The 17,801-nt window shown below is 34.3% G+C and overlaps 1 protein-coding gene across 5 annotated transcripts in view; it reads right to left on the minus strand.

Moving 5' to 3' along the window:
• The window catches only part of CACNA2D3 (calcium voltage-gated channel auxiliary subunit alpha2delta 3), a 468,802-nt gene that overhangs the window by 229,822 nt on the left and 221,179 nt on the right, over window positions 1-17,801 (minus strand). For all 5 annotated transcript variants that reach the window (XR_008821687.1, XR_008821689.1, XR_008821688.1 and 2 more), the window contains 2 exons: window positions 9,865-9,954; window positions 2,578-2,691 (listed from right to left, as the gene is read on the minus strand). Coding sequence is in view for 2 of the 5 variants with exons in the window: in XM_056337957.1 (XP_056193932.1) it covers window positions 2,578-2,691; window positions 9,865-9,954 (204 nt within the window). In the remaining 3 variants the exon portion in view is untranslated. The remainder of the gene's footprint in view (window positions 1-2,577; window positions 2,692-9,864; window positions 9,955-17,801) is intronic.

Here is a 17,801-nt window from a genome sequence, read left to right on the forward strand (position 1 = left end):
CCATTGAATAAGAGGAAAACTGGCCACAAGACTTTTTTTTTTTTTTTTTTAAAAAAAAAAACCCTTTTAAACCTCCTTTCCAGTGGAACAAAATGAGCTATGTTTTCATAAAACAGAGCTAATGCCAGCCTACAAAGTCACTCAATCATACCAAAACTGGAAAGAAGGTAAAATTAGTGGGAGGGGGAAGGTGCCCAAAATACTAATTGAAATTCCAAAGATAATGTAGATTCAGTCAGATTCCTTGTATCCTCTATTTAATTTAAATTTATTTTTTTAATATACTGCTTAATGAAAATTCTTCATACATCATCTGTCATGGAAATCTTGAACAATTACAAGATTAAATGACTAAATATGAAGAGTAAATATTGAAGCCTATAGCTGAAATTCACATTTCTCAGGTCACCTATATAGGGATAAAAGTATATGTAAACATCTAGGAAATAAAAAAAAACAACAAACAAAAAGAAAAAAAAAACAAAAAACCCTGTTTATAAACATTTTTATTTGGAGAAGCAGCTAATAAAATAATAATTTCATGATCAAGTTATAGTTTTCTTGTTTCTCTCAGAAAACTTTCAGAAATAAGTGTGAATACACAGAAAATTTAAGAGATATCTTTAGACTATATTACCACCATCCATTTATATGAGCACAGCCAGCTGATAAAAGACTTAAGCCATATAATATTAAGGAGTTACACTCATTTACTTAGGAAGAAAATCACAACATATGACCTGTCCGATAAAAAAAGATTCCATTTTGAATATTTAAAGATCTGAAAAACAAGCTAAAGTTCAAATACGTTACTGTTTCCAGAATTATTCAGTAATTTTAATAGACAAATACATTTTGTAAAGCCCTAACTTTCCAAATGGCTAATTAATCAACAGAAAAATCAGTAAAAGCTTTACTCCTGAAGAATCAACTATCTTCAACAGTAAATAGAGAATAAGAAAAGACATGAGGTATTTTCACGTAAATAACAACATTCTCACTGAAAAACACTGAAGAAAAGTAGGGAGACAGATCAAAGGCCACATATTCTCCTCCAACCTGTAAACAGTTGATAACCACGCTTCAAGGAGATACTTCTTGTATGTCACAGAGTAGAAACAAATATTTCTCTTCTGCTTCAGCAATATTGACATTGACAATTGAGATGTGACCCAATGAAATACAACAAACAAAATTGGACAAATGCTGACATCCAATGGAACTTATTTCATAATATCTAGATCTACATCTTACTGCATTAATTAAATACTGAACTTCCTCATACCTTCCACCACATGAAAGCTAATTCACACAAAAATATTACAGATCTCCCCAGAATATGTGCAAATGCCAATGCATCCTTGCATTCTTTTAATTCTTCCTGGCACAACCCAGTAAAATCATGAAAAGTATGAACTTTCTTCTTTTAGAGAATGAAGTTATGTGAAAGGAGTGAGCAAGGTATCTGAAGAGAAAAATAGATCTTCAGACTGCACTTTACATTCTCTGAATTAAAAACAACCAACAAAAAGTAGAATAGTTGTATGTCATTTTTACTACACAAAATGACAGTAATTGACATAACATTTTCAGAAGTTCAGTAAAAAAAAAAATCTCCAATTTCTCATCTTCTCTTGCTCACTGATTGCTAATAGGGTTTAGTTCAAGCAAACAAGAAAAGGGAGAACATAAAACAAATGTCACATTTCTTTCATTTATAAAATTACAAAAACTACAAATCAGAACTACTCCTCCTCTTTTCCACAGAATACTGAAACCCCACACAGCACCCTCATATTAATCAATTTCTTGCTCAAACTGCACTTCAAAGAGTGAGGTTGTTGCTTCCACAGGCATATACCATGGCAGGTATCTCAAACTACAAAAACTTCCTAAAATAGTCCCAAAACTTGCTTTAGCAGAAAAGCGTAGAAGGAAATTATTTCACATCCAAACATGAGACCTAATTGAGCTTTCTCATCAGAACAACTCAAGGCATTTCTTTACTACTGTAGAAAACTCTATGTGTTATATAACAAGGTGATTTAAATTTGGGTAAATTTCCTTCTACAGTTCAATAGAATCAAATTTATTTTAATAAAATCTCACTAATTGCCAAGTCTACCCCTCCCTGTGCCAAATAAAGAAATAAAAAATACCGAGTACTACATCTGCTTGTTCTCCAGTAATAGCAAACTGTTCACTGCCCACAGCACACACCCTTCTTTAGCATTAAAAAAGCATTGAATTATTAATGAGTATTTGTGGAGAAAAAAGTTTTTTTCATGATTAATGATGTCTCACAAGGGAAGCGTTATATAACAGTCAATATGTGCCCTGGAGGGAAATATTTCCTTACTATCTTATTATCCTACGTTCATTACTACAGTAAAAGGCCATCTCTATCCTCGAGCAATACCACATAAGCATAATTTTTGTCATTCATGAAACATCTAGTTATCCAAAATCATTTTTAGATCATTAGAAAGATTGTTACTGACTTTTTGATAGGCATACACTATATATTGGATATGAAGCTTTGGGTTTTCCATCAAATAAAGGTGATAACATACTTACTTTCCTGTCTGGCCAATTATATTTTGCAAATATTGTATCATATGTATCCACAGCTCCATCAGTAATCAACATAATGGCTTGGCTGCAAATACTTCCTTGTCCTGTGTGATTGAACTGTGAAAGAAAACAATCATTCAGTTACAGTACATTCCTGTTAGATTAAGATAGATAGGATTGCACTGGATAAACATGATCTGGTCAAACCTCTAGCATGCTTAAAAGTAAATGAAAGTCTCAGGTTGAAAACATTTTATCATACATATCATGTTCTTATTGAATTGTAGCTTCAATTGTGTAACAGAATCAGACTTCATTATATGTCCCCATTTTATCTGCTTGAAACACAAGACACATAAATATAGCACTTCCCCAAATTAAAAGTGTATTCCCATTTTAGATAGGAAGTATATACTGATGCATCTACATTGGGTTTGCTTTAAGTATAATTTTAAAAGAACAAGCTACATGAAAAAAATGAATGATTGATAATTTTACTGCGAAGTACAGAAGATAGACCACTTACTGAGAGACATGTGACTACTCATATAGCATTCATATTTGCTCAGGATTACATTGCATATGTTGTTTTTCATAAAATGTTTATCTGGGAGAACCAAGCTCATATTTATATATTCTAAGATTCTCCTATTACTTGAAATAAATACATGTAATTAATTCAAGCTGCTGAACAGCAGTACTTGAGCACAGGTACTTAGACAGCAATTAGCATACCCTTTGGAGTAAGCAAAGACAGTTTCGTTGCTACACAAGCAGGATTTTCTCCTGGTCAAAGAACAAGTAAATTGGACTGATTCATAACGCAAGGTTTGATCTCTGGATTCTGGAGTTGGTGCCTTAATTTTGAATCCATGTGTCTCCATTTGCTCTTATTGCAGAATACCTTCCTATTTGCATAGTATTTAAAATATTCAAGGAACTTAGGCAAAATGTCTGTCTTTTGGAAAAAAAATACAGTCATAAAATTATTTGATCTATCATAACTCTGTACAAACACTAAAAAAATATGTGAAAAGATCAATAAAGTGGGGCATTACACACAACTCTTTATAGATTGGGCTAGCATTGAGTACATGCTAATGAATGAACAATCTGTTTTTGATTTCTTCCCGTGTAGTTTTCAAGTACATTACCAACATTGAGGTCAGACAAGGTCTTCATCCTACCACCTTTCCCTTGTTGCTGAGAAAGCCAAGCAATAATTATTTTGTCCCACTCACCAGCCTATCTGTGATGAATAGTGCCCAAAAAAGAGTGGTCCCATTTGAGAAGTAGTATTTAAAGGCTGATTACCTTGCAGGGACTCTTACTGCTTCTGGATTCACCACAACTTATTCTTAGCATTCTAGTTTGATTTGGGCTAGCAATTGCTCTGTCTAAGATTTCTGCAGCCTACTCATCCTTAATTTTTTTTTTTGCTGTTCCTTCCAAAACTCTAAAACACATTTTTTCTGGGAAAGGGTCTTAACTTCTAAAAACATCATCTCTGTAGACGTGCCTGCAGTAAGAAAGGGAATGGATGGTGGGTTCCAGAAGTCCTCTGTCCTCTTTTCTTATGCTTTCACATTTCCATATCTGAGTAGTCACATCCAGAAATATAATGCAAAAATCATTTATATTATCTGCAGCCCTCCTCCAGATCAGTTTTCACTTTGATTAATCAGGAGCATCAGTGAACAGTGCTAGAAACCTGTTACTTAAAGAGAACCTAATGTGGGTTTACAGAATTAGCTATATTCTGGTCACTGCCTGTGTGCAAATTCCTACCTGTGATACCTGCACAGCAGTCTACCCTTAAAATTGTTCAGTCATTAGTGTTTCCAGTCCAGAATCAGAATTACTGAAGTGGGATTCCTTCATTAGTAAGACCTTAGAAAAAATATTTTCTCATAAAGATTAATTTACTTTGTCAAGGGATATATTCTTTGTATGGATAACATATTTTGAAGGACACAAGGTATATTAAAAGAAAAGTTAACAAAGGGGGATTGCCTTCATATATTTATTTTAAAACATCACTCTGTATGCATCTGCATTATTCTATGTAGTTATCTGTTCACGTATTTTAAAGAATGAAATTAAATTTAAATGCTTCCATGAGTAATATCTTCTCATATTTGTCAAAAACTTTAATTTTATTGAATAGCTAGAGTGATGAAAGTGTTTTCCATAATAATAACAATGACAAGGGCCTTATGATGAACTACAATTAACTCAGTGATTCATCATTTAGCAGCAAAAATTTCAATGCATCCTGACATTTACAGCATTTGGTTGTGATTAACAGTCTTTGAAATGTCACAGAATTTTATTTAATTGGCTATGATTTTTTTTTAAAGGTAATCACTGCAAAGATCGCATTTGTCACCAAAAGAGATAATTGCACTTGTCACATGACATAGTAGGTGCCTAACTACTGTACCAAACACTTCAATATTCTTACACTGCATAATGAACACTGCATAAATTGATGATTGGAAATAATTTGGAAGTGGATTTTTAGACATGCTTTTCAAAGACATCTGTATCAACCATCTTCAAGTCTTAGCAACCAAGGCAAATACTGAAAGGTAATTGCAAGGCAAAATTAACTGCATTTAATTAGTGTAACCCCTGAACCATTCTAAAATCCAACCAGAATCTTAATAGATTGTGTAACACAAAGCTTTCCCTTTTTCTCCTTTCCTTACACCATCCCCCCCCTTTCTTTTCTCTTTTTCCCCTTCCCTCCCTTTCTTTTTTAAATGTAGACAAGACATCCTTATAGCTTATAATTCACAAGAATAGATTTCTGGCACATAAAGGTCACATGCTGTAGACTAAGCGGAAAAGGGTTATCTGTGCTCTTTTAAGGAGACATTAAGTAGCTTTTTGTCTGGCCTAGGCTGCTTCATAGAAACTTCTAGAGACTTTGATGATGTACCTGTATATAAAGGAAAAGATTCTTAATGCTGTCAATCCTGGAAGTATATATGCAAGAATGCTTGAGGCTATTACACTCCCTTTTATAGTATAAATAGAAAAAGTCAATATTCCACCTTGAATAGATCTGAACATACATGTAGCATGATCCATCATGACCTTACAGATCAAAAGACATATCTGTTGTGTATCTGTTTCCTAAGACTATATTCAGTACCCATAACAGGATTCCTAATAACCCCTCTACAACCAACCTAGAGTGTTCTTTACCTCATGCAGCTTTTCCCATTGTCATTTTTCGCATGCACCACATGAAAGAATTAGTTCCACACTGTCTGCATGAATATGTGGGCAGTGGGTGGAGGAAGATCCTCATTTTTTCATCTTAGGATTTTATGCCCAGAAAAGAACTGATCAATATTGTGTTTCAAGATGAATACAAAGGAATTGGAACCATTAGTTAATCTATGATCCTACGGTATACAGACAGGCATACTTCTCAAAGTCCTTGAAGAATATTTTGATTTGAGGTCTCACTGTCAAGGTACATCCTTCAATCAAAAGACAGTTTGCTATTTCTTTTAGATTAAATATTATTTTTCCAGCAGACTAACACATTTTTTCTCCCTAAAAGAAATTACTATATTTAAGGAAACACTTTAAAAGATTTTCATAAATATAAACTCAGTTGAAGGAAAAAAAACAAAACACAACACAGAAGGAGGCAGAAAAGGAACAGAGGAGGAGGACAAAAAAAAAAAAAAAAAAAAAAAAAGGAGAGAAGAGGAACTTGCTTGTTATATTTGTGACTGAAATATTTCTTTCCAAAACAACCCTGGTAAATGTGACACATCAGTTGGCATAGCTCAGTCTTTATTCTATCATCTGTTAATTCATGAGTTGCAACTAGTTTGTCTGTATTCTTAAAATCCAATTGAGGTTAGATAGGATGCATATTAATGCTAAAGGTATGTGATTTTTAGGATAAGTGATCTACTAAGGCTAGATAAACTGAAAAATAGATGGCCTGGGAAATGTTAGGCAAAATGAAAACCAAAACTGTTTCCTTGACATGACGAAAAATTACGTCAGAATATGCCTGAATTGCATCTTTATTAAAAATAAAAAATGTACTATAAAAATGTTTTTTCCAGCTTTCTTTACTAATCCTTACTAAGCTTAGTTGTAGTATAGTGAGTTTTACTAAATTTAATTTGTGAGACAGGAATTAAGTCCCTGTAACTTTTACACTGCAAGAAATTTATTTCAGTTTAAAGGAGGTACGGTGTAGTTTTTAAAATGGTGCCTCAGAGCCATACTTTGACTAGAGAGGAAACGTGAATTAATTTCTGATTAATGTATACTAGTCAACTCTCCAAGGCATTGGTCAAATCGAAAATGATAAAAACAAACTAGTTCTGGATCCGAACTACCAAGCAGCAAGATAAGGGCATCTAAATTGTCAGCCCTAAACTTCAGCTTTTCTGTAATACACACCTACAGATCACACTAATAGTTATTTGAAGCCCATAGACGTAAAGTTTATAGATTTCTTGGAAACCAGTTATCCTGGAAGGATGTCAGAAGGCCAGTTTGGCTCACTCAGAAGAAAAACACTGAATATGTTGCAGAGGTTCAAGTAGTATGAATGAGGCATTGATTTATTTTTTTTTATTTTTGAAAGGTGGTTTCTAACTAAACATCATAAATTTCTTTTCACCATTAAAGCTGATACACACACACACACAAACACATATTTACTTTCCTGGATATGAAGTTTGATTTGCTCTCAAGTTCTTGGAAAGGAACACATAGTAGATTTACTGAAAGTATCCCTCACTAACATTATTATTATACAATACTAACTACCAACAACTGGACTGACATCACAATAACTGTGTCAGAAAAAATTGATTTCTACCTGTAGACAAACTAAAATGCCTAAATACATGATGAGCTACATTCTCATCATAATATTATCAGACACTTAGTAGAAGAAACTACCCACCTAAAAAACATAGTCTATACATTTCAACCCAATGTCTTGGGTCACTATCTTGCATTTGAACTGCATTGCAATCACCCTTTTTTTGTTGCTTTGGAAAAGCTTCTAAAAGTCTTTAAGTAATCTCATTTGAAAAACTCAAAGCAAGAGAAGATCTTGCATAATCTATTTGAAAGATTACCTAATGATTAAAAGGCCACATGATTTTACTTTACCTTGCAGGAATTTGATGTTGCTCTGCCTTTCTAGACAATACCTCCCTCTTCACTAAAAAAATAAAATAATTTTTCCACTACACATAGGGATTCTAAATCAAGATCAACTCACCTCTTAATTGATTATTAAAAAGAATACATGCACAATCTTTAAGTATTTTCTTTTTTTTTTTTTTTTTTTTAACAAGCTTTTCTGGAAACACCAAATAATTTCCAATCATATCCTAAGCTGCTAAATTAACTTTAAAAGAAAGCTGTAGGGAATGTTTCAATGGGCTAACACTGCTTACTTGTAACATCAGCCACTTAACAGAAATTGGTCCTGTTGGAAGGTGTTTAGTCACTTTTGCTGACTCACTAATGCGGTTCAAAGGTTAGCAACAAGATGCAAAAAAAAAAGAAGGGTTGGGCCACTTATTTACGAGAGTGAGCTCTGGGCAAAATGGAGCATTCTGAAAGAATCCACAGAAACAGTAGTTTTCATTTTCTTGCTTTAGAAAATGCTAGGTGGGGATTACATGTAGCATCATTTTGAAATAAATTTACAGCTAATATTGCAGGTCTTTGAATGGGAATGCTTTAAGGGTTTAGGTTTTCTTTAGGACTCAGAGATCACTGATTTCTAGTATTCCATCTTGGGGCTCTTAGCGCTTGGACACAAATGTGTGTTTGGTTTTTTTTAAACCTGTTTCCTGCTTTCCTCAGTCTTGACGCTAACTGAAATTCCTCACATTTTCTCCCTCAGTATTTGCTCTAGCCTTTGACGTATTTGGTGTTTTAGTCCCTCACAACGGCATTTGATACCTATATCTTGTTAATGAACTTTGCTGTAGCTTTGTGATACAGTAGTTTACAATTTTACCACTGCTCATTAGTTTAGATAACCCAGTGAAGAGATTTGCTTGTAGTTATTAAAAAACTAGTAAACGCTCTTCTTTAAAGAAGTCCTACATCTAAACTGATATTAACAGAGACTGTAAGCAATGGTTTTAGTCCTACCACACTACCTAGAGTTTTAATTCATAATATCATGGGGAATACTTGATAGTGCATTCTATTTCCATTGTTCTATTCCTTCATACTACTTCTCTCTCATTACTATTACTGTTCACTTTTCTCCTTTGTTTTCTTGCTTTTTCCACTATACACTCCCAAGAAAGTATACAGTCAGCTGAATCAAAATATTGCTAAAATTTTTCTTTACTGAGATACATAGCATGACAATTTATTTTACCTTTGTCAGAAATGACAAATTGACAAAAAATATCTCTGAAATACCTCTTCATGACAACCACTAAGACTGATGTGAGGAACCTTGTGAGGAAAAGCATTTCAGGCAAAGGCAGTGGGACAGATTTTAATTAAAATCTCCTTTGAAGGACAATTTCCTGGATAACTAAGAATGCTACACTGATTATTTGTGGAGCTGGGAAGGGAAACTAGATGCCCTGCACTAGATTATCTCCATGATCATGATGTTCATCTTCTAAGGACTACATTCCTGTTTATAGACATTATTCACAGGAACGTTATCAGAAAGTTGGCCTTGTGTTTTGGCAGATAAATAGTTAATAAAATATTAATACCTCTGAGCTAGTTAGACAAAACTCTACATTTCTCCCTCTGTCACAGAGTATTACAAAGGTAAATACAAAAGTCTTCAAGTAACTTCTTTTATATAAGATATTGTTATGCCAGAAGTCAAACCAATAAACAATTTCATGAAACTAATAACAGTATTCTCAAAGTGTTTATGAATATACAAATTCTTGTCATTCCTAAAATGTTAGCCCTTCCAAACAAAAAAAAAAAACAATCTAAACTGTGAAATCCGCATGTTATCCTAGTATTTTTTAATACCTAAACAAGCTACTGAAATAAACTTTATTTAATGTACACATGTATGTGTAGGTAGACACAAAATACATTAATATAAAATGTATACCTATAAAAATGTAAATTTCTTTATATCTTTAACCATACATGGATTATATAGAATTCTTGCTCTATAGATAACATCATCATCACATTTTTGAGTGAATTCTAGTTTATTATCTTAAAATTGAGAGTAATTTCTAAATAGCAAGAAAAGCGTCAGCAACATAAATCTGAAAAGCATTAACTTACTTCATTGAGCATGTTGAAAGCTTCATTTAAAGCAATATCCAGCATTCCAATTCCTTTTGCAAAAAGTTTGTCAAGGTGTTCCCTGAAATGCTGAAACAAGAACAAGAAGGTTTTATTTCTTCATATATTGTTAAAACATACACGTTGATATCAATGATTAAGGATTTCTGAATTCTTATTTAGACCCACTTCTCAAGCTTAAATGACTGCACACACTAATTCATAAACCAAAGTAATTCCTGGTTAATCCTTCTGACTCTTGAAGTCGCACTAAACTAAGGATGTGTTAGAACAATACTATGAAGTTATCACATTATATGGTTTTGGCTAGTTATTCAATCAAATATTTTTTGTTTGGGTTTCTATTTACAGATATCCTTATCTTTCTTTTTTCACTTCATATAGTAATTCTTATATTATTTCTAACTATTCAGCTCCTAGCTTTTCAGGATCCGTTACTTAATAAAAATAATTCTTTCTGAAAATTAGCTTTAGAAGTCTATTTTTTGGTATGATCCCTCACTAAAAGATAGTGAACTCTAATCACTAGGCTACTACAGTTTAAATGCAGTTCATCAATATAATACCAAGATTGATAAAGAACTACTCTACACAAGAAAGTCAGGGCTAACCACTTGCTAGCTATATGCGACTACCTTCAGTAACATTTTATATAATCACATTCAAACCCATTTTTCGCAGTTTTAAATGGCTTCTCAGTTATCCACTACCATATTTGCTGGCCATGAGCATGGGTAAAACTTTATAAGAAGCAGTTCTTAGAGGTTAACAGGTCAGAATTCATCCTATATTTTCCTCTTTCTACACATGTTATTTCTCCAGATATGTGAGAGGTTTGACAAATTTCACAATTTTTGCACTCAACAAAAATATAGTACTACTATATAATACATATATTAAATTGTATTTTTTTAGCAAAAATGTAAGCTATGAAGTACTAAATAGTACATTTTAAAAACAATGTTAGTATTACTTTCCAAAAATAAAATGTTCAGAGAAACAAATTCTTTTACATTTATAAGAAGGAGCAATATATCACTAAAAACAATATCATGAACCATGCTATCGTAAAGGGAAACTGTGCAAAATCTACAAACAGGTACTTCATTGTCCCGATTTTCTATGATGGAAATATTTTTTCTTTTTAATTTCACAAAATAAAAAGATATTACAGCAGTATATTGGAAGGCAGACAACTTCTTATTTCATTATTAAATTTCAGTAAGTTGAAACAGGAAAATTTACATCCCAGCCTCTAGGCAATTCTGAAGCCACAAAATAAAGGGCTGCATTTCCAAAACAATTACTTCATAGTGACCTAGTAAATGTGGTTCATTGCAGCTCAATGCTTTGAACAGCCAAAAGGCACAGTTCTTGTTCATCTAAACAAGCAGGGATAGCCAACACCCACACAGCTACACTGCAAAATGGTTCTTTTTTTCCCCTCTAACTTAAACATAGCTAACTAAAGTAAATGCTGGTCAGTATCTTCATGGTACTAGTAATTACTGGGTTTGAATACATTTCAAAATATAAAAGTTAATTTGTAAAAAGGAAACGAAGACATATGTGGTACAAAACAGCAGGAGAGGCAATGGCTTTGTGAAGCATTATTTCAGTCTCCACAACTGGATAAAAAAGTTACCTCAATAGGTTAATAAGAGGCTTTTTTTTTTTTTAATCAGTCCATTGGTCTTAGAGCATTGTTATAGGCAAGAATACCAAATCAAACTAATTATCTTTGTAGAAGGATCAAAATACTACTGTCCCTTGAATTATGCCGTTCATATTTTTTTACAAATAATAATGAAAATACGTATGAATACAAAATACATAAATATTCAATAAATGCACCAATTACTTGTTACGCTCTATCCAACTTGTCATCTCAAAGAATCTCTGAAATTTAGGTCCAAATTGATCAAAAGCCACATTGGCATATCCTTGACTTCAACTAACGTGTCCTGGAAATAGAGAGCAGCAATGTCAAGATGGCAGTTTTAAAGGCTGGTAGGGTTACTTCAGCTGTCAGCAGCACAACACAGAGTGTCTTCCATGGCTATTTCAAAACACAATAACCGACCAACAGTCTGATTCAGTACAAAAGGTGACTTTTGTATGGCCATCAGTCCATACATAAAAGGATTAACTACAGCACAGGACTGTTGTAGCCATTAAAGCTTTTCAGAAACTCAGAAAAAATGACTTTTTTTTAATGAAATATGTACAGCTCATTCGCATTTAAAATTGATCATTAGAATTCTTCAAAAACTAAAATGTATCATGCTTATAAAATTCTCCAGGACACATCTTAGCAAAACCAGTTTTATGTAAGTCCTCGTTTTGGACATGATCTAAACCATGACAATATAAAGTGGGTATTTTTAAACAGAAAGTGTTCTTAGAAGTTAAAAAGTATGGAAAAAAGCAGCTTACTATTGCTTCATCAATGACAAAAACAATTCCATAACATCAAAGTTATGTGTTGATCAGACATTTTCAAGCTACTGAAGTAGCCCTATGCTCACAGCCCATCTCCCCCAGGTACACAGTCCTAAGGTTAGTTTACAGTTACTACAGATGCTTGCCCACTAACACAGGGATTCACCCCGAAACAGAGGGGTTCTCTGAAAATTGATAAAATCAAACATTTGTATTGAAATAAGTTTCTAATTTTACCTTTTCATAAAACAGATATGTTAAAATAAATACTTATTATAAATCATATTTCCCTTTGAAATACATCACTGCTTTGTAATTAAAATAGAATTATTTTGGTATTAGAAGTAATTATATTAAATATAGTATATAATTTACATATATAAAGTAGTTTATAAAATATCTGAACAGAGACAAATACTATGGAATGTTTATTACAATGCATATACATTATTAATTATGAACATACAGAATAAACAGATTGCTGAAAATTACTAGTAAACAGTATAACATTTATAAATGGTTTGTAAATGGTATAAGTGTGCAATTCAGTTCATGTGATCCTCCAGAGAAAAATATTTCCTCTTGCCATAGCTATATATATACAAGTTCTGAAAAATATACTGTTGATATATGAAGAAATATAATAGTGACATTTGTTTGATAGAAAATAGTAAAAGTGTTAAAAATCGATTTCATGCAATATGAATTTTAACAAATCAATGTTTTCTGCCTCCAGGCTTCAGAGTAACAGCTGCTACAAGGTGATTCTGCGAAAGAATTAAATAACTAAAATGCATGTGTGGTTTGCTCTTCGTATGTCTAGAGGGAGTTGATGTGGTTTTTTGATTTGTTTTTTAAACCAAATCCATTCTCTATCTTGTCGTTGTTTTTTTCAGAATTTCAGCACTTTGTATGTCCACTGGAAAAATCACACAACAACATGTGAATTTAACATTTATTTGTTTTCCTTTTTATCATAACAGATTCCCTGGATGTATGGCAGTAATTCAATCCATGCCAAAAGAAATCATGTTTTATTTTACAGACAGCACAAACAGCTTCCTCAGATTGTTAACTCTACATCTAGTTGAGGCTGTTTATTCTTAAACAATCAAAATGTGCTGTTGTACTCTCATGGAGGCTGGTTTTTACCCTCTTAAAGAGTGGAATTTTATTCTGGCTTCAAAAGGCAGGTTTTGCTTGATGAACCTGGTCTCCTTCTGTGGCAAGGTGACCTGCCTAATGGATGAGGGAAAGGCTGTGGATGTTGTCTACCTAGACTTTAGTAAAGCTTTTGACACTGTCTCCCACAGCATTCTCCTGGAGAAACTGGCTGGTTACGGTTTGGATGGGTGTATTCTATGCTGGGGAAAAAACTGGGTGGAGCCTAAAAAGTGGTGGTGAATGGAGTTACACCCAATTGGCAGCCAGTCACAAGTGGCGTTCCCCAGGGCTCAGTATTGGGGTCAGTTCGGTTTAATAAGTTTGCTAATGATCTGGACAAGGGGACCGAGTGCACCCTTGGTAAGTTTGCAAACACCAGGCTGGGTGGTTGTGTTTAACTGGCTGAGGGTAGGAAGGCTACAGAAGGATCTGGACAGGCTGGATCAATGGGCTGAGGCCAACTGTATGAGGTTCAACCAGAAGAAGTGCCGGGTCCTGCACTTGGGGCACAACAACCCCATGAAATGCTACAGGCTTGGTAAAGAGGGGCTGGGAAGGTGTGTGGCAGAAGATGACTTGGGGGTGCTGGCTGACAACTGACTGAACACGAGCCAGCCATCTGCCTGGGTGGCCAAAAAGGCCTACAGCAGCCTGGCCTGTATCAGAAACGATATAAACCAGCAGGACCAGGGAAGCAATTGTCCCCCTGCACTCTGCACTGGTGAGGCCGCACCTCAAATCCTGCGTTCAGTTTTGGGCCCCTCACTACAAGAGGGACATTGAGGTGCTGGAGCGTGTCCAGAGACGGGCAACGGAGCTGGTGAAAGGTCTAGAGCACAAGTCTTACAAGGAACAGCTGAGGGAACTGGGGTTGTTTAGTCTGAAGAAAAGGACACTCGCGGGGGACCTTATTGCTCTCTCCAGCTACCTGAAAGGAGTCTGTCGAGACATGGGAATTAGTCTCTACTCTCAGGTAAAAAGGGGTAGGACAAGAGGGAACAGCCTTAAGTTGTACCAGGGGAGGTTTAGATTGGATATTAGGAAACATGTCTTCACTGAAAAGGTGGTCAAGCATTGCAACAGGCTGCCCAGTGAGGTCACCATGAGAATCACCATCCCTGGAAATGTTCAAAATCAGTAGATGTGGTGCCGAGAGGCATGTTTTAGTGGTGGACATGGCAGACCTAGTTAAACAGTTGGACTTGATGATCTTAAAAGGCCTTTTCCAACCTAAATGATTCTATGACTATTGACACAAATGTTATCTGTCATGCAGCTGGTTTAAGAAGAAAAATTATAAGAAAAAAACCCAAATTTTCAAACACTCATTTTTTCCTATTCCGCATGTCCAGTTAGTAAAGCAATGCCCTGCCAGTCATGCTATCATGCCCCCTTTCTTACTGGAAAAGGTATTTTTAAAAGTATTGTATTCTTTGGGTGTGAGAAAACCAAAGTTTCAAACTAGCACACCTCTCAAAATTTCTCTACAACTTGCCTGCATATGTCTCCAACTGCCACTCAATAATTCCATTCCTTACCAAAGCACTGCAAAACCGAAAGGTATATTTCAACCCTACTATTAATGAAAAAATGTCAGGGCAGGACATTGACCTTGGAAACATCAATTTAAAGAAAAATAATAAGTAATTTTTAGAATGAGGTAACAAACACCTCAATTCCACTTTCAATAGGTTTCAGAAATCAAGCAGATGACGGAAAGCACAAGTCCCCTGCTCTTAATGAGTCAAAAAGCATCTTTTAATCTTTACATTTTAAATAGTTCTTTTTTACCAATAAACTGCACAAGAAATAACATTGCTTCACCTCAGCTTCTTCTTACCGTCCTGTTGGAACCCTTATAGATTAACACATGAATTTCCTAGAGTTTGAATTGGGTAACTGTCCAACCATGTGCACAATCATTTGCATGTAACTGTGTGCCTAATTTCCATGTGCAATTACCAGAACGTGCAATATCTAATTGTGGACTCAAATACCTAATTGGCATGCATAATCTTGGTAATTCTGAATGCAAATTAGGCACACAATTATGACAATCAGACTCTGATGTCTGATTACAAAATTATAGGGCCAGATCTCAACAGAAGTTGTGTCTTATTGCAGTGTTCAACTGCGGAGGTACCTATGATCCATTTAGAAGCGGCTGAAAAACATGAGCAAGAGACAGTGAGGATGCAAATCCACTTGTGCAATACAGTCAGGAGAAGATCTTTGCGTATATCTACAAGTGTTCAGACCAGAACATCAGCGATATATACACTTGGTCTTGTACACTTGTGTGCTGGTCTTGTCTGTTTATAAACACTATCCACTGCCAAAATCAGAAAGTCCCAGTGATCCTAAGTTCTGATAATAATCCACTATGCAAACTGGAAAGGTTCTTTTCTTTTTAAACCGTGTAAAGTTTGTTAGGATTCTCTAAGTCAGAAACCAACAAATAAATACATTTGACAGACCTAGAATCAGTAAATGGGTTCTTATCCTCGGTACAGTTACAAGTATGCCTATTTGAAGAACAATACAGTATACTGAATGGTGTATACTGACACTGTTTCCCCCAAGATTAAAAGCAAAAGTCACATGCTTATTTCTGTTTAAAAATCAGATGGCCCAACTTGACTTGGACTATTTCAGAACTTAAATCGGGAAGAACACCGAAAGATCTTAGTCATATTCTATGCTTCGTAGAATGGTTAAACAGAATATTAAAATCATACCACTGCTACATATGGCTTTAGCATAACTGAACAAGAGGACAAACTTGTAACCATTTATCATGATTGAACATGGAGTTTCTCTTATAATGAGATTATTGAAAGCATTTTTCAGTATACCCAGGTGTATTCACCTTTTTCTAGCCTCACAGTTTCATCAACAGTTGTAGGGATTTTGGACCATACTTAGTTAGATGATTACATTAAATTTTCATACTTCAGGGATTAGGGTAAAATTGTCTGGCAAATTATGATAGCAAATTGTATTTTTGTTACTTTTTTTTTTCAGTTTCTTAACAAACTGTATTTTTGTTACTTTTTTTTCCAGTTTCTTACTTTTCATTTATTAGGGTTTATAGTTAATAAATTTAAATAATTCAAGTTAAGAGTAACTTATTTCAACAAATGTGTGCTTGGAAGAGGACATGTATGATTTTGCAAAGATTCAGAGCACTTTCTCATGATTCAGAACATAAAATAATTTAAGGAGGTAGAGGAGGCTATCTGAAATTAGGTAAGAACCTAATTTCAAGTCATTGCAGGCAAGTAAAAAAAAATCTTCTGAAATGAAGGCCAGAAAACTGTGAAAACTGAATTTTTCCTTCAGCTTTGTAGCTCTCAACTTTGCAGCCAAAATGACACATTGGTTTTTTAGCCTATAGTAAAGCTGAAGAATAATTTACCGATTTGAAGGCAATTCTGAAGAAATTCCAAGTCACCTTTTTTTATTAGCCTTTCATCTTACAGGCTGTTCTAATGGCTTTACAAAGGTTACCCTTTAAGATTATAAATGCTGGCTGGGATCTATAATCGCAATAAGATGACAAATTTTTACATTCTGGAAGTGACACTCCTAACAAACACAGAAGAGTCCCACATCTGTACAACAGTCAGGGAAATATTCTGACCTCCATTACATTAATGTGGATACTCCATAGCCTTCAAGGATTTACCCTTTTTAAATGAGAAAAAGAATGGAGAAGAAAAAAGTACAGCCACCTTTGTTTGACATCTGAGGAAATGAACACATCTGAAAGCAAGTAATGATACATTAAAGCAGAGATCTGTGTTCCAGTTCTCAAATGCCAGGTAACTGCCGTAACAACCACACCATCTCTGACATAAAAAAAAAAAAAAAAAAAAAAAAAGCAGACAAATTGTCAGCTAACATAATCCCTAATGTCTGGCATTCATATTTTGGTATAACTTCTTTTTACCATAGCAAACATTTGCAGAATTTCACTGACAGATTTTCCTTTAGCATCATGACCAAAAAAAAGAAAAAAAAAAAATCACAATAGTGGCGTGCTTGGCTAAAGTTTTAACTGGCCCATAGTCTACAGGACTTCACAGGCTGTTTTAATGCATCTTAATATGAGGACACCACCTAAAGCCTCACAAATAGAGATACATTACCCAGTAAGTTCAGCTTGCTATGCCTTAATGCAGATCTGTTTTCTGGAAAACCTGAAAACCTGTTTGCTTTTATGTTGTATTTCTCTACCACTGACAAGACAGAAGTACACTGATGGGAAGTTTACTGTTTTAACCTTCTGATAATTCAAGTCCCCATTT

The sequence above is a fragment of the Falco biarmicus genome, chromosome 4, assembly GCF_023638135.1.
Source record: "Falco biarmicus isolate bFalBia1 chromosome 4, bFalBia1.pri, whole genome shotgun sequence".
NCBI classification, from domain to species: domain Eukaryota; kingdom Metazoa; phylum Chordata; class Aves; order Falconiformes; family Falconidae; genus Falco; species Falco biarmicus.